At 44.9% G+C, this 17,827-nt stretch overlaps 1 protein-coding gene across 28 annotated transcripts in view; it reads left to right on the top strand.

The window, feature by feature from the left end:
- The first annotated feature begins 210 nt into the window (after window positions 1-210).
- The window catches only part of LOC102156326 (serine/arginine repetitive matrix protein 1-like), a 77,098-nt gene continuing 59,481 nt past the window's right edge, over window positions 211-17,827 (top strand). For 5 of the 28 annotated variants that reach the window (XM_038568263.1, XM_038568261.1, XM_038568264.1 and 2 more), the window contains exons 1-2: window positions 211-1,228; window positions 6,182-6,300. In XM_038568263.1, the coding sequence (XP_038424191.1) occupies window positions 793-1,228; window positions 6,182-6,201 (456 nt within the window). In that variant the 5' untranslated portion in view covers window positions 211-792 and the 3' untranslated portion in view covers window positions 6,202-6,300. The other 23 variants (XR_005375456.1, XR_005375452.1, XR_005375433.1 and 20 more) reach the window with 19 other exon arrangements.

Here is a 17,827-nt window from a genome sequence, read left to right as displayed (position 1 = left end):
GACCAAATATGTCTGCGATCGTCCTCCAATGAGTTTAAGTAGGCAGAATGAGGAAGTATTGCTCAAGAAGCATTTGCTGGATGGTCATGGATCCATATTCATATTTTTGTGACTGTGGCTTTACAATGTGAAATAGTGTCTCATTGCAACTCGGCTCACTAAGAGGAAGATGTTCCGCTGCTGCAGCCCCCTCCCCCACTCCAAGGCAATACTGCCCAGGCCTCTGAGGAAGGAGGGTCCAGGCTGCCTCCACATGCCACCTGTGCAGAGACCTCCTCCATACCCAGTGGGGGCAGAAGCAAGCCAAGTTGTGGTTGCCGTCCTCAAGGACCTAGGTAGCAGCCCTTAGCAAAAGCAAAATAATGGGAAGGTGCTAGCAAATCACCCTGCGAAATGATGGATCATCTTTACTCTTGCTTTCTTGTCTTTAACAAAAATGTACTTCTTTGTCATCTCTATGAAAATGTGGCTCAGTTACAATTTTACCTCAGAAAATGAATATGGAGTGTGTGATGTGAGTAAAAAGGAAAGACATGAAGGGCAAAAGGGAATGGAGTGAGGGGGAGGAAAGAGGTCAGGACAACATGGAAATGAAAGAAGAAGGCCAACAGTCTTAAGGAAGTCGGAGCTCTGTGGAGCCAGGTGCTCACACACACGCCACAGCCAGATTGTCGCCCTGTGAGAACGAGAACGGGCAGAGGGCTCTGAGCAGGCCGGCGTGTGCTTGTAGGTGCGTGTTGGCAACGGACACAGCCACGTCAGACCGCCCAACACACGCCAGCTCCGTCACCCATGAGGGGGCTGCGGCCGTCTCCGAGGAGCCTCTCCGGCCAAACGGACCAACCTGAAGAAACCGAACTCGGAACGCGGGCCCAGGGCACGGGCCGCTGGCGCTGCTCCTCGATGCTTCTCTGGAAGGGCTTCGACCTGGTGCCAAGGATCCTCTGTGAGGGGGAAGACCCTCGCCAGCCCAACGCCGAAGGGATCCGCCCCGCACAGCGCCGCCCGCGCCGCCCGCGCCGCCCGCCACCGCTGCCTGAAGTGCCTGCGGGACTCCGGGGTCCACGTGCACGCGGCGGACAGCGACGGCTGGCGACGGCGTCCGCGTCTGCAAACAGCTGGAGGCGAGCGGCGCCGCCATTTTTGCGTCCACCGGCAGCGACATCGAGACTGCCGCGGACGAGTGTGAGGACACGGAGGAAGGCGACCCCCGGGGCTCCCAGCTCCGGTATGCGGCGCGGGAGGAGCTGGGCGTGATGAGCAAAGGGGCGGTGCACGCTCTGTGGGCTACGAGGCCCGGAACAGCGGTGAGCTGTCCTTCCCCGGGGTGCCATCGGCATCCACCCGGAGGCGCAAGCCGAGAGCGAGACGAGGCGGGCTCCCGTGGGGACCGACCCGGGGGGCTGCGTGCCCAGAACCAGACCCCGGCGGCGCACGCTCCCTGCCCCTCAACCGCCTTGGGAGCGCTGCCCGGCCCGGCCTGGCCCGGCCTGGCCTGCCCGCCGCCGAGCCGCCGAGCCGCCGAGCCGCCGAGCCCCAGGCCGCCCTGCTGTTCTCCAGGAAAGCTGAAGCCAGGCGTGGCTGCGATGGAGCTCCTTTAGCAGGCGGCATCCACAGTGTGAAATTCCTGCAGTTTCTAGGTGAGGCCCTTTCCTCAGTTTGCGCTCTTCAGCCGTCTCTCTCCTTTCCTGGAGCTCGAGGTCGCTCGAGCCATCAGGTGCCGCAACTACCTGCCTTAGCCTGGGTCTCACCAAACACGACGCCAGAGGCAAGGCCAACGTGCAGCGGTGTATTTGGGAGTGACCCAAGGGGCAGGAGCCAGCTCAAGCCACTGCCTCGGATCCTTGATCCGGCAAGATCTTTTGAGGAGCCTCATGAAGACAGAACTGTCCTTGAGGGAGACTCCTGTCCACCATCATTCAACAGGGCTTCATGGGCATTAATGTTCTCCTATTTCTGGGGTGTGTGTGCACGGAAGACCACAGAGTACTTTCCTGGGGGCTTTACCCAGCGGCGTTGAGGAAGACTCTGGTTGGGAAGCATGGGGTACCAGGCCTGTGGCCAGGGGAGATACACTCTTAGCTGGCACTTGCCTGGGGCTGGCTGAAGTCTGTGTAGAAATGGTGACCACAGCAGTGGTAAAAGTAAAGGACGGGGTAAGAGAGATGTGAAGTAGTGTTCGAGAAGTGACCTTTCCCCACAGTCATTGCCTTAGTTTAGGGCACCTCTTGTCTGAATAATACAGTAGCCTCCTAGCTGTGCTCCCCATCTGCAAATCTCTCTTCAAATTCACTATTCAGATACTGCCAGAATCATCTTTCCAAGACCCAGATCTGATTATATCACTCCCTTCCTTAGAAACCTTCTTTTCCCTTACTCTTTTCTTCTTTTACATCTCTTGGCCCTCCTCTGAATTTTTGGTATGGCACAAGAAGTATTTTGCAAAATATGCCTCCCTGGCCCCATTTCTCACTCCCCACCCCCAACAAGCACCCTTTATACTAGCCCCAGTGTTTCCAACTTGTGTACTCCTGGGTCCTATGGAATTATTTCAGAAGATCAGAAAAACCATATGTACATCCAGAAATCTATAGCCTGAATAACTAATGTGCCTTAAGCATATGTTGTAAGTTCACAAAACTTAACTCACTCTTCTTTCTGGGTTTTCAGAGAAAAATGGAATTTCTTAATTTTGCCTATATTGAATCTAGTTTCTTGTATGACCATCCCCTCTACTCCCTTCCCATCTGCTGGTAGGAGCTATAAATATTACCTTATGGAGGAGGTGCCCTTCTTTTGTGGTCATGTTGTAAATGGAGAAGGATAGGTCTCAGGAGACCCAGCGATGGAAAGATCAGGGAACTGTCCTGTTAGTGATGTGCTCTCAAGCTTGGGGTATTGGTCTTCTCTCTGTTAACCTACAAACTAGCCTCTGGTTCAGAGATCATGCTTGTGTTTGAGGGTCCTCATGTCAGTCTTCTCTGGAAATAAACCTCAGCAAACTCTGAGGGAGGGACACACATTTCTTTTACTCAAGATTCCATTGAGCATCCCTGAGCAGCATGGATGTTGGGGCTAACTTGCTCTCAAGCATCATACTAAGCTACTTTGCTTTCCCTCATTCTCTGACTTGACCTCCCTCATCTTGTTCTCTTCCCAAAGCTCTCCTCTTGAAATTCTTCACATCTGGTGGCCCATCTCACCCTCTCTTGAGAAGATCTCTTTTTGGAGTAGAATTGGGGCATGGGGTGGGGGTGCAGTGGGTTCCACTTGGTAAATGCATCTCATGCTTGTGAAGTGTTTGGTTTTTTTGTTTGTTTTATTCTGAAGATAACATAGCCTGTTCTCATCTCAGAAACACTTTCTTCTGTTAAAATGACATTAAACTTATTAATTTTACAATAATAACCCTGGCATTATTGCGCTAAAGGAAGAATGTAAGTGCTGGGAGGGCAAGAATTTTTCTTGCTTATTCCCTGCTTTGTCTGGAGACCCAGAACAGCCCCTGAAAAATAGCAGGCATTCACTTCATGTGTGTTGAATGATCAAATGAGTAAATAAATGGAATATACTATTCCTTCTGGGGCTACCTTTTGTTTCAAAGGACCTCCACGTTGGCAGAGAATATACTTAGAGGAGATGGGAGTGGTATCCCAGTTTAACCAATGCATTCTTGTTTTTAAGGATACTTTTGTGAAAAATAGTAGAAGTAATATAGCCCTAGGTAGTAATTTTTTCTTTTTACAAAGATAACGCGAGTTCACAAAAGGAACTCTTCTGTCTCATGTGCTAGAGGCAATTGTGATCAATAGGCTGTATTTTTTTAAAGATTTTATTTATTTATTCATGAGAGACAAAAAGAGAGAGAGAGAGAGAGAGGCAGAGACACAGGCAGAGGGAGAAGCAAGCTCCCTGCAGGGAGCCCGATGTGGAACTTGATCCCAGGACCCCAGGATCACAACCCGAGTCAGATGCTTAACTGCTGAGCCACCCAGGCATCCTGGCAGGCTGTATTTTTAGTTTAAGGTCATATGGTTATATGACCTTAAATCATTTATTTAAGCCTCTTGTTCTTGTTATTATCAGCAGTAGGGAATTATTGACTCTTTTTTATTTTTTATTTTTTTTATTCATTCATGATAGACACACACACACAGAAGGGGTGGGGGTGGCAGAGACACAGGCAGAGGGAGAAGCAGGCTCCATGCCGGGAGCCTGATGTGGGACTCGATCCCGGGTCTCCATGATCACGCCCTGGGCCAAAGGCAGGTGCTAAACCACTGAGCCACCCAGGGATCCCCAATTATTGACTCTTTATTATGAAAGATTAGGAAATGAACATCACCTCAGTGCTTGCTCATACTCCCCTTTCTCCTCATTTCTGATTTTTTCCCTTATTTTGCATATTTTTTATTTCATCGATACACATTTTGAGAACCCTCTTTGTCTTTGTTTTCTGAGTAACCAGTTTCTCGCATGCTGTATTTAGTATATTATTCCAGGCCACTTATTGAATTTCTTGTCATTTTTAATTTCTAAGAACTATTCTCTGGTTTTGGCAGATTACTCCTTTTTATATAGCACCTTGCTCTTGTTTAATATATGTAAAACCTTGACTTTTTGAGGATTCTTGTTTAAAAAAATTTTTTTTTAAAAAGCTCTTTTCTATTCCCTGGATTACTTCTGTTTTCTCTGGGGTTAGTGGGTTTTCTTCCAATGTCTGTTGAGAATTCCCAGGTTATCTTTGTGGGAGAGGGTTAGGCTGATGAATATGATTTTTATGCAGCTATGGAGATCTTTGGATTAAAGGACTGCCTCTGGGCGCTTTGTAAGCAGGATTCCTTCCAGAAGGCAGCTGAGGGACCCCTGCATTTGCAAAGGAGGATGACTTTACTTTGGCAATAGAGCACTTGGGAAGACTATATTTCCCTCCTGGACAGAGTTGCCATTCCTTCTGTACTTCTGTCCCCCTTCCACAGCTCTGCTACCTATCCCCCACCCCACCCGGCCCTCACCCTGCATTACTACTTGTGTGTAGGGGTTGTCAAAGAGCTACCGAAAACTCTGGTCTTCTCTCTTAAGCTCTGAAAATCACAGCAGGAGGTTTTTCTAGTAAGGTCATATATTCTGCTTTGGCAACAGTCCTCCATCATAGTTTCAGTGGGACTGCCAGAGGAAGAGAAGGTAGATGTGAAGTCTAGGTCTGCCATCACGTGCTACTTTTTTATGACTGCATATAGATGCTGTCGTGATTGATAAAACACACACTTGTTCAAGAGCTTTACTAAACGTGTTGTAGATTTTGCTGTGATGTGCTTTCTCAATTGGTGAATGCTAAAGCTACAACCATTTTCATTAGGGGCGAATGAAACCCTTTGGTGCTAAAATTGTTGGAAAGCTGTCTTAGCCAAGCTGCCTTAATCATGAACACACTGCATGCTCGATGCCTTCATGCTGTTCTCTGCACTTGGAATGCTCATCTCACTTCTTTTACCTGCAAAATCCTGCCATCCTGAAGGACGAGTTCCATGACCACTTCCTCTGTGGAGTTTCCCTCCGTGCCCTGAGACAGAATTCATTGCTCCATCTTCATTATTCCCTGACCACTCCGTCCATCCCTCTGACATAGCAATTACCATGTGGTTTGAGAGTTGTTGAGGTTCTCTCTCTCTCAATTCCAGTCTTGTTCATTGTTACTTTTTATCTCAAATACTCAACACAGAATGAACTATGGTTGGCTTATGTTAAATTGCAGATTTTGCTCTTATGATTTGTAATGCTTGTCATTGGTTGTATGTCATGAAAAAAGGCCGTATGCTGAAAGGATGTTTGTTTCTTTAAAAATTATTTTATTTTAGAGACACAGAGAGAAAGGGCATGAGCTTGTGGAGGAGAGGCAGAGAGTGAGGGAGACGGAGGGAAGCAGACCCCCTTCTGAGTGCAGGGCTCAATCCCAGGACCCCAAGATTGTGACCTGAGCTAAACCAAGAGTCAGACACTCAACCAACTGAACCACCCAGGTGCCCCTGAAAAGATTTTTTTTTTTTTTTAACTCTACCTCTGTGAAGCCTGGTGGAGTAAATTAGTCATCTCACTCATCACTGAGTGGTATTTTCTGAAGCTGTTCAAAGGAAGATTCCTGTTTATGTGTTTTTGCTAAGATTATCCTTTTTCCTTACAGGCCATCCCAGAAAACAGTGACAACTCCATTTCAAGATATCTCTAAGAAGAAATCAAGAAAGAAGTGTAAATAATGTTCAGTGAAGACAAGGGTTGGGGAGAAGAGAGGAGAATATAAGTGTAAGTCTCTTCTCACTGTCTAGAAGTTCTCTCTGGACAAGACCTGTGTTCACTATCACCTTTATATCAACATTCATTCACACATTTACTCTATAAATATTTGAATGCTCATGGTGTGTCAGGCATTATGTCGGGACTTGGCAAAATGCTGATAATGATAGACAAAGTCTCTCTCCTTATGCAGTTTACAATCTTGTGGGCATTTCACCATGTTGCTAAACGATTCATGTGGGAGTCATTCCAAGGGTATGTCAATAGGTAATTAATTAATGATATTTATTGGGTATTTCTTATATATTTACTCCAGTTCTAGGCTTTGTAGCAGTTTAAAAGTAAAATAGACCTTGTGCATGAGGAATTTAGAATTTAAAATTATTAAGGTTTTGTATAAAATGGCAAAGGGAGGATATTAGCAGTTTGGAGTCTGGGGGATCAGTTTGTTTGGAAGTGCCATAGATGGGGATATTGGAGATCTTTGGATGATCCCTTAAAGCCCACTTCCACTTTTCCCCATCCCCCAGGGCCCAGGATACTCTTGCCTGAAGAAAGAGTTAAAATCTATACAACTGTACGTAGATCCAGGTCCACAGCCAAGTTTCGCAGGAAGTGACAATTAACTTGAGACCTGAAGGAATAAGGAATAAATAGTTGGGTGATAAGGTAGAAGACGATGCCAGGTAGAGTGAAAGTATGTGTGAAGGTCTGGAAGAGGCAAGGAACATGAATTTCAAGGCATTGATTATGCTAATATGGCTGGAGCACAGAGAATGCAGCAAGGGAGTGGTGTCAGAGGAGGCTGGAAAGACAGGAATGAAATCAATGCAGGATTTTGTTAACCTTCTTACCACAATGGCCTTGTATAATGAGAAGTGGGCCAAAGGTCCTCTGTCAGAAATAATGCCCAGGCAGGGCGTGACTCTCTGACTCTGATGTGTTATAAACTCTTTTTTGATTTTAGGTTTTGGTAACCTACACATTTGCACATGCCCACGGAAATACACAAGTAGTTATAGAAAAGAGCATTTGACATAATTACTTTTGTAGAGTATGAAGGCATCTAACGGCAAAAAGTTGGCAATTCAGGGGTGAGTGGTTATTTTTTGTTTTGGCCTTGCAGTGTGGACAAAAGGGTAAGGCAAACTGGTCTCGAGACAAAATGAATCTGCTGAAGGAGAGGGCAGATAACTAAGCATGAGGATAAAGCTTGAGAAAAGATTATTATGGAAAATAGGAAATAGTACCCAGTATAAAAAATACCCTTCCCCTTGGTGTGTGACTCAGCTCCAGTGTATAGTGAGTTCTATTCTTGCATCTGTCACAGGAAGAATCTAGAAGGAACCTCCTCCTCCTCCTCTATTAAGTTTGCAAAAGAGAGGTGAACTATCCTGTTTCTATTCTTGCAAAACAACCAAGTTTGCCTGGGAAAGTATATTAACAGGCCAATTTCAGCAGCCTACTTAAATATACAGATAGCTTTCAATTACTGGACTGGGGAGTGATGAGGATGTAAAAAGAAACCCAACAACAGATAATGCAAAAGTCATTGAATCTTGGCTTTCGAATGAATTGTATTGTTTTCTTGCAGCAGATTTGCGTTCCTAATTATTCCTTGCTGAGACTAATATTAAAATGAGTTTGCATTCCCAAAGAAGGCACATACCAGCTGGGCAGAGAAAGGAGTGGACTCAAAAACTTGCTAAGTGATGGGGGAAGGATAGTCATAAAAGAAGTGGCAAGGACTAAATATTTGCTATAATCTCCAAGAATAGTCCTCCTAGCTCCTCCCAACCTTTATAAGTAGACTGTAGGGACACAACATGCATGTGAAATGTATTGTCACTAAATCAAGGAACCAAATGAAAGCAGGTAGAATGGGTGCAAAATAATTTCTTGTTTAGTATCATCCTGTATTTCAAAGGCCAAATTACCTTTGCTACAATATGGGATGGGAGAAGGAGAAGATCTCTTTAAAAGTTGCCTGACCCCAGGGGAATTTAAATCTTAATTATCACTTAACCCGTGAAAGCTCTGCCAGTATTATAACAGCAAGTCAGAATCATAATTAAATTTCTGCCTGTGGGTTATGTGGGTAAATCCTGTAAGAGGGGCGAATCACTTACGCAAACATTTAAGTGAGTTATAAAACCCAGGAAGACAAGAATTCCTAAGTGTTACTGGAGAATTCTAGGATCATGTCAGAAGAAGAATTTTACCACTTACTCTAGAAATGACCAAGACTGATGTTTGTGCCTGGGCAGGGAGGGATTTGAGAAAGTTCAGGTCAGAGTTCCAGAATTTATGCTGAGTCATAAAATATTAAAGCTCAAAGAGGCAGATAGACACAACAGCTAAGACTTAGTGAGCACTTACTGTGGGTTCTAAGTGGCTTTGTTTTACATGGGATAACTCGTGAAACACATAGTCTAACTCTCCCTTTTAGAGGTGAAGTCTGTGGTTAAAAGGCAGCCATGCCATCTGACTAGGAATGGGCTGCACAGAACTGAACCCAAGATTTCTGTCTCCTAAACCAGGGCTTTCCTTCTAATATCAGACTTCCTTTCTGTCAACTGAAAGATCCTATCACTTGATCATACCTGCAGGCTTTTTAATTTCTTTTTTTAATTAAAAAAATGTGCTGGGGACAAAGGAAAAAACATGGACTTTAGAGCTGAATTTGCACTTCAACTCTTGCTTGCTACTTACTTCTAAGAGTTTGATCTTCTGCAGGAATACCATATCTCTCCTTGGCTTGCATTGTCTGTGACTTCCTGGAATAAAGTCCAACATCTTTGCTTGGCTTCTGAGGAGGGCCTGGTGGCTCTAGACTGTACTAATCTTGCCAGCTTCACCTTGTGGTAGTCTCCGCTCCTCACTCTCTGCCCTAGCTGCCCAGCATGTATTCAGTTCTTGGAATGGCCATGGGGCTCCATGTGCTAGGAGTGCTCACTTGCCCCTCTCCTTTTTTTAAAAAAAAAAAAGTTTTATTTTATTTAAATTCAACTAATTAGCAGATAAGTATTATTAGTTTCAGAGGTAGAGTTCAGTGATTCATCATTGCATATAACACCCAGTGCTCATTAGATGTAATGTAATGAATGCCCTCCTTAATGCCCCTCACCCAGTCACCCCAACCCCCATCCACCTCTCCTCCAGCGACCCACGTTTTGTTTCCTAGAGTTAAGAGTTTCTTATGGTTAGTATCCTCTGATTTTATCTTATTTTATTTTCCCCTCCCTTCCCCTATGGTCCTCTGTTTTTTTTCTTAAATTCCACATAGGAGTGAAATCATAGAATTGTCTTTTTCTGATCGACTTATTTTGCTTAGCATAATAAATAAGGATAATATCCTCTAGTTCTTTCCACATTGTTGCAAATGTAAGGTTTCATCTTTTGATGGCTGAGTAATATTCCATTGTATCCCTCCCCTGATCAACGCCTTGGATCTCAGCTTCAGTTTTACTTCCTTAGGGAAGTCTTGGATCCTCAGATGGTGTCAGCTCCCTCTGTGATAAGTTTCCAGAATATCCTCACCTGTTCTCTGTGACTTATGGCCCCCCCATCATTGATTAATTGCTTGCGGTTGTTCAGTTGAGGCCCCCTTATGAGAATAGAAGCTTTGTGAGGGCAGGGACAGTTAGTCCCAGTGCTGAGGTCAAAAGAAGGCATTTAAATAGTGTATGAATGAGTGAACCCACCTCAGGCCTCAATGTTTTTCTTCTGCAAAGTGGAGATAAACATTGGACAACCATCAGGATTAAATGGCATATTTATTTAAGGCTTCAGCTCACTGTTAGTAGCATAGGACTCAATAAATGTGGATTTCATTTCCTGTACACTCTTCTTTTTTTGACAATGTCCCCAAGGCACCATGCCTGCTGAAACATCTATGGAAGATGGAACGATGTTCTGGATAGTTTTAGTACAAAGTGTATTTTACGCGTTCTGAGCCTTTGAATAACGTCGCCTGCTGATGGCATACACGGCAGCTAACTCTCCATGAACCAGCACATTTGACAAAGAAGGGCACCTCGCTCCCCAGCTGGACAGGATAACAGAGCGCTTACTGTAGGCATGATTCTCTCAGGGTCAGAACCTTAAACTAATCCCCCTGCTGAATATGGAATAGATGAAACAGGAGCAGCTGCTCTTCTCAGCTGGTGAGCTGCTGGAGCTTGGAGCAGTGTGGTTTCTAGGTGTCTTTCCCCCCAAAACCCAGACAGAGTGACAACAAGGCTGTTCAGATTTGTGCTTATGTGGAAACCTCTGGTTTTCCTTTGGAAGGAAACCCTAGTTGTCTACACCCCCCCAACCCCCACAAGCTGGAATCCAGACTCCCTGAGGACAAGAAATTGCCTTTCTTTCTTTCTTTCTTTCTTTCTTTCTTTCTTTCTTTCTTTCTTTCTTTCTTTCTTCTTTCTTTCTTCTTTCTTTCTTTCTTCCTTTCTTTCTTTCTTTTCTTTCTTTCTTTCCTTTCGTTCTTCTGTTCTTCTTCGTTCCGGATGCCTTCCTTCCGGCCGTAAGTCCTGCCTCATGAGGACAAGGAAAGTGGCCGTATGTCTTTCTTTCTTTCTTTCGGTCTTCTTTTCTTCTTTCTTCTTTCTTTCTTTCTTTTCTTCTTTCCTTCTTTCTTTCATTCTTCTGTCGTTCTTTCTTTCTTGGGGGGTACCTTCCTTCCTTCCTTCCTTCCTTCCTTCCTTCCTTCCTTCCTTCCTTCCTTCTCTCTGTCTCTCTCTCTCTCTTTCTCTCTCTTTCTTTCTTTCTTTCTTTCTTTCTTTCTTTCTTTCTTTCTTTCTCTTCAGGCTCTACCATGGAGAACTGTAACTCTGCTCACAGTCCTTGGCCCTTTGGCAACCCTGTGGGGAGTATGAGAGAGGAAACTGATACAAGTTTCAGCCCCTTAAAAGACAAAAAACACAAGAAAAGGCAAGATGGAGCATGTTTAGGGATGTAGGCAACTGAGAAGGCAAATCGGAGATCCTTGAGGAAAAGCTATGGATGGGTCAAGTTCATGTTTAGGTTAAAGGGAACGGCTATGTTTTTAAAATTTAGTTTAAATCAATAAAGCTGGTTTTAAGACCTGCAATAGAATTAGACCTGGACCAAGACTTGCCACTTACTACTATATGTGTGATCTTGGGTAATTACTTCACTTGGTTTGCTCATCTATAAAGTGGCCATAGTGATGGTACCTATCTTATAGGCCAGTGATGGGCAAACTTGTTCTCTAAAGGACCAGATAGTAAATATTTTAGACTTTGCACCACATGTAGTCTTTTTTTTTTTTTTTTTACACATGAAGTCTTTGTTGCTTATTCTTTCCTGGGTCTTTTTTTTTTTTTTTTTTTTTAACAAACTTTTAAAAATGTACAAACTATTCTCAGCTGCCAGGCAACCCCTGTTTAGGCTTATTGCAAAGATGGAAATGAAATGAAATGAGATAACATACAGAAAAAGCTTTGTATTGGACCTGAAACATCGTCAGTTCTCAATAAACAGTAGGTATGATGATTCCCACCTAGCTAACTAAAGGTAATAAATAGCAGAAGCTTCAGACTTCTCTGTGCCAGCTGCCCTGCCCCCACCACATATCCAATAGAATGGATATTTGGAAGGACAACATAATTCATACAAATTTGAACCACTAATGTGATCCTCATTATTTGATTTGAAGCACTGGAAAATTAAATGTGGTCAAGGAAATTGGGGCCAGTGGACATTTCTGAGTGCCAGCAGCACACCAGGTCTTTGCATGCACTGCTTATGTTTATTTCACAACACTCCTGCTAGGTGGCTTTTATTGTTCCCATTGCGCAAGACAAGTGGAGGCTAGGGGAGGGAAACTACCCCTGGAAAGTAGTTCTGTCTGCCCCAGCCTCCATGCTGTACAGACATCATGGCTATACTCATGGCCCTCTGGCTCTGACATCCATTCTCTTTCTCTTTCTCTTTCTTTCTCTTTCTCTTTCTCTTTCTCTTTCTCTTTCTCTTTCTCTTTCTCTTTCTCTTTCTTTCTCTTTCTCTTTCTCTTCTCTTTCCTTCCCTTCCTCCCTTCCTCCCTTCCTCCCTTCCTTCCTTCCTTTCCCTTTTTCTTTCTCTCTCTCTTTTTTTTAAAAGATTTTATGTATTTATTTGAGACAGAATGAGAGAATACTGAGTCAGGGTATGGGCAGAGAGAGAGAGAGAGAAGCAGATTCTTTTCTGAGTGGGGAAACCCTACAGGGGGCTCCATCTCAGAACCCAGAGATCATGACCTGAGCTGAAGGCAGATGCTCAACCAACTGAGCCACCCAGGTACCCCTCTCTTTCCCTTTCTAATGTGCACCTATTCACACCATTTTTTGTTCCTTGACCCTGGAGTCAATGGCTACATGTAGAATGGCTTTTAAATGAGTGATTCAAAGGTGGTTTCTAATTGTACACCTCCTGTGTGCTAAGCTCTGTGCTAGACACTGGAATTAGCAAAAACAACAACAACAACAACACAACAACAAAGGAGTGTGACATAACTCCTCTTATTGAAGAGCCAAAAAACCCTTCAACAGAAGGAAAAACACTACCTATGTAGCTAATGATACATCACAAAAGTATTTTATTAGTAGTGCTCAGTAGAAAATTTGAGTCAAGGCTTTGGTTTTAGGAAGTCAGCGTAAAAATGCCTAGGTTTGTATTTAAGACATGGCTCCCTATGCCTCTCCACTCCAGTATAAAATCTTCATCATCTTCCCATTAGCCATAGAGTAAAGTTTAAACTTCTTGGGTCATATCAAGGCCTTATCCCAAAGCTCCCCAGTGGATGTGCCAAATACGTTGAGTTGGTGCTATGGACTGAGGATTGTGTCCCACCAACATTCATGTGTTGAAACCTGTTTCCTAGTGTCACGGTATTTGGAGGTGGGGCCTGTAAGAAATGATTAGGTCATGAGGGTAGAGCCCTCATGAATGGGATTAGTGCCCCTACAAAAGAGGCACTAGAGAGATCTCAGGCTCCTTCAGCCATGTGAGGTTACAGTGAGAAAATGGCCATTTATGAGGAAACAGGATCTCACCGGAGCCCTGACCTTGGACTTCCCAGCCTCCAGAACTGTGAGAAACCAATTTCTGTTGTCTGTTAGCCACCAGGTCTGTGGTATTTTGTTATAGCAGTGAAAACACACTAAGACTGATGCTGACAGCCTCATCATTGACTCTGGTATATGTTACATACACGATCAGTATTCCACATGTGCCTCAACCTGAAATGGTTTGGGAAGCATTGTCCTTCACAATCTGTCCCAGACTTATCTTTCCTGCCTAATTTCCCTCAACTGTGTCAGCGCACAGTGTCTGTTCCTTGTTCCTTATACAGTCACCATATTTTCTAACCTACGCACTTTTGCTCATATGGTTCTTTCTGCTTGGAAGTCCTGCCTTACCCTTTGGATTATTTCTGCATAATCTGCAAATTCTTTAAAAGAATAACCCATAAGTTACCTCTCTCATGAAGAATTCCCTGCATCCATTGTTCTCCGAACTGTAATAGTGCTTTATCTTTTTTATGGCATATGCCACCATCTGTTGTATCCTTGGTAGTGAAAGGGGTTAGTGTTTATTCCAGCACATAGTAGGGCTCCAGTGGCCACCTGGCCAGCCTGCCTGCTTTCCCTGCTCGTCCTGTGGAATATTAGGAAATTTACTTAAATCAGTGGTTCTCAAACATAGCTGCACATTATAATTGCCTGAAGTCGTTTTCATTTTGTTTTCTTTAATATCCTAATGCTTGTTGGGTCATACCCCAAAGCAGGGAAACCTAAAACTGTAGAGGGTGGGACCCAGCAACCACATGGAGTCAATGTGTAGCCAGGTTGTTTCAAACAACCTGAGTGTTGTTTGCAGGTTGTTCTGAAAATTCATTGTGATGTTTGCAAAAGTTTAGCACAGAGCCTGGTGCATAGTGAGTGTGCACTAACTGTTAATTATTATATTATACTTTACCCCAGCTTTTCACTTCATTGCCAACAATGACTTGCACAAAAATAGGTACTAAATAAAATAATGGTTGAATGAACAAATGCTCCTTGGGGAGGCCTAAGGGGACCAACCCCCAACACTAAGTTGTTGTAGAGAGCTGGTTTCAATGTGGAACTGAAGGTTGTGCCGGGAACAGAGGCATGGGGAAATAGTCTGTCCTGGGTATAGGCAGTGGGGAGGGTGATATTGGCTTTATGGAATTTAAAAACAATAAGAAAATCAACGACAAGTTCAAGTCCTCCTCTTCCTTCTCCTCTTCCTCCTCCTTCTTCTTCTATCACCACGCATTGAAAACTCTTAACAACACTGGTGAAAAAAATGCTTCTTGTAGGGCCAGAATTCTCTCACCATCCCTGCCCCCTCCCCCTCATCCCGGAACACCACTGGCCTGGAGCCCAGCAAGATAGGACTGAAGAGCTCTTATAGTCAGCACTATTAATGAGCTAAATGGCTTGAGAAAGAAACGAGGGAACTGTAAATTATATTTATAAATTAAGTCATACAAAGCCGGACTAAGTAATTAAACTGTGTGCCCATAATTAAATACTTGTATAGCATTTGGGCCTTGAGAGTTCTTTCTGCAATAGTGATTAGTGGTCTGTGTGGTGGGCTGACGACTCACAGAGGTCCTGGGGCAAGCGGGCGACTAAGGTCGCTGTATAAACAGAAGAATCCTTGAGAGGTAGCCATGGCCGTGGTCACGGGAATGGACAAGTGATATACAGGGTAAGAGGTGACGGGGGAGAGCCCCAGAGCCCCAGGCATACAGGATGTAGCAACAGCAGCCCGCATTAGTGAAGGGAGGCTGAGAAGCAGTGCTGTCAGGCTCAGCAGAAAGGGAAGGCCTTCATGCTTTGGCCCTTGCCAACCTTCCTTTCCTATCCTTTCCTTCACATGCCCCACCTAGAGTCACAGAAGTCAATATGCATTCTTCAAACACAGCCTGCTTTCATGTCTCTCTACCTTTGCCCCGTCCTTCCCTGCATGCTCTTCCCTTCTCCATTTGTAACCTAGCAGTTGAATCCTTTGGGAGCCAGCTCCAAGGTCCTCAGGGAGTCTTATCGAGACTCATGTGGGCAGGTGGTAAATCTTCCAGTGGTTTCCACAGCTACATTGTGGGATAAGCCTCTGCTGAATCTCCCCCCCCCCCCTTTCATCCTGGATAACCAAGCCCCTATTCTTAGTTCCTAAAAGTTCCCTGGCAGAATGGCAGGTACTTGATATGTATCTGCAGAGTGAGCAAATGAATGAAGGACAGACTTGGGAAGAAGGGGAGGTGGTATTCTCCTCTTCCTCTAGATGGGATCTAGACTGTAAGCTCTTGAGGTCAGGGGCTGTGTCTCATTCAGCTCCGTGTTGGCAGCACCCGGCATGGCGCTCGGCAGACAGAAGTTGCCTCAGGAGTCTGCTAGGTGCATAGGAGACGAGCAGAAGGAGATATACTCTGGTACGCATTCCCTTCAGCTGAGCACCCCCCCCCCCCATAAATAAACTAGGTAAGAATACTGTCAGAACGAGTGTCCGTATACACTGGTGTTTACAAAACCATGACATCTATTTTAGTAAAAGTGCAGGAGGGCAGGCAAAATGCACAGGAGACCCAAGATCAAAGTGCAGTTGTTTGAGGGTGGGTGGAGGAGAGGGAGAGAGGGATGTGGGAGTCTGGGAGGCCCAGGTGTGGGAATTCAGGCGAAGGAGGAGCAGACAGTAATGAAAGGCTCTCTAGAGCAGCCTTTCAAGGAATACACCAAGAGTCCAGAGGGCACATCCTGGGAGGAACATCACCCAATATATAAGCTACATGAAGGGCAAGGGAATGCTTTCAGGGTGAGAAATGGGAGAAAACTGGAGGACTGGACCAAGCGGTGCTGCAAGGAGTCCAGGGGTGAGGCCCAGCTGTTTGCATTACTCACCCGCACCGCAGATGGTGCAGAGACACACCAAGTGTTGAAATCCACTGGTAACAGATTCAAGACCTGGGACTGTGCACTCTCGTAGTGCTGCCTGGGTGGGTGACCTTGACATAGCTCTGAATCTTCATTTCCTCTTCTGAATAATGGAGATGATAAGTGGATGTAAGTAGGGGCTGGCACACAGTAAACACTCAGTGAATCTCAGCAGGAATAATTATAAAAGACACACAGTTTGACATTCTAGCTGATGCCATGTTTTTCTGCATCCTTCCACCCCAGGGAGGGAAATGCTAAAAGGACCTCGACATTCCTTACTTCATCAGTAGCAGAAGCAGGAAGCTGGATGGGAGAGAACTAGGCTCTTTCTTTCTTTCTCTTTCTTTCTTTCTTTCTTTCTTTCTTTCTTTCTTTCTTTCTTTCTTCTTTCTTTCTTTCTTTCTCTTTCTTTCTTCTTTCTTTCTTTCTTTCTTTCTTTCTTTCTTTCTTTCTTTCTTTCTTTCTTTCTTTCTTCTTTCTCTCAGATTTTATTTATTTATTTGGGAGACAGAGGGAGCAAGAAAGGGGGGGAAGGGCAGAAGGAGAAACAATTAGGGGTGAGGTCGTGGTCCTCAGAGTCCCCAAGGGCTGTGTGCCCTGCACTGGGAGAAGGGCAGGGAGGCAGTGGACACAGAGCGGAGGGGAATGGCTCTGGGCCTTGCAGCAGCCACAAGACATCTATCAGGGCCCAAGGCAAGGGAGAAAAAAAAACTGCAACAGGACCTCCATGCAGCATGGAGCCATTTGTCTCCCTGTAGCCCTGCATCACACACATGAATTGCATTTGGTGCTGTAATGTTTTATCAGAGCAGATGTCCTACGTGTAAATCCCCGCAGGATCAACCCTTACAGCCTTGATGAAATTGCAGGAAAAGCCCTGCACTCTCTGCCTGAGCCCTCATATTCACTTAGGTCATCTGTAATTTGAGGAAATATGTTTTTCAATACCCCGAAGCTCTTTTCTATGTTTCGATCTCTGTCTCTCTGTCTCTGTCTCTCTCTATTCCCCCAAAGACATATTTTTCTGTAAATACTGCAGCTCGGCTGGCTCTGAATCACAGATCAAAGCATTTCTTCTTCATTCATCTTTTGAGGCTAAATTGCAATTTCTAACATCTGTGGTTTTCACTAATCTGGTTCTGTGGCATCTAGCTTGAAATCAACAGAAAGCAGCTCACAATAACCCACTGAAGCTGCCCCGATGCAAACGGGGAGCGTAATCTGAGCACAGCATTGTGGCGTGTCGGGAGCCACAGGTAGAACTATTCAGGGCCTTTATTATACCCAACATTAATCTTGGTAAACAACTTGTTTTGATGAAAGTTGAAAGCCAGATGAAACAAGGAAAATTCACGGTTATCAGACAACAAAACATGATCCCTCCCTCCTCCCACCCCTTCCTGCACTTTCCAGCGACATCTGAGGCTTGGTCTATTTGGACCAAATAAAGGGAGGGCAGAAGTCGGGCTGCTTCCCTCAGAGAACGTGCCCAGAGACGGTTCCGGAACTTGCTGGGACTCAGACATTCGCAGAGCCGGGTCAGAGTCTGGGACCTGGGAGGAGTCCTGGGG

The sequence above is a fragment of the Canis lupus genome, chromosome 21 (genome assembly GCF_011100685.1).
Source record: "Canis lupus familiaris isolate Mischka breed German Shepherd chromosome 21, alternate assembly UU_Cfam_GSD_1.0, whole genome shotgun sequence".
Classification (NCBI taxonomy): Eukaryota; Metazoa; Chordata; class Mammalia; order Carnivora; family Canidae; genus Canis; species Canis lupus.
Note: the sequence above shows the minus strand (reverse complement) of the source record. Positions and strands in the feature narration are given on the sequence as shown.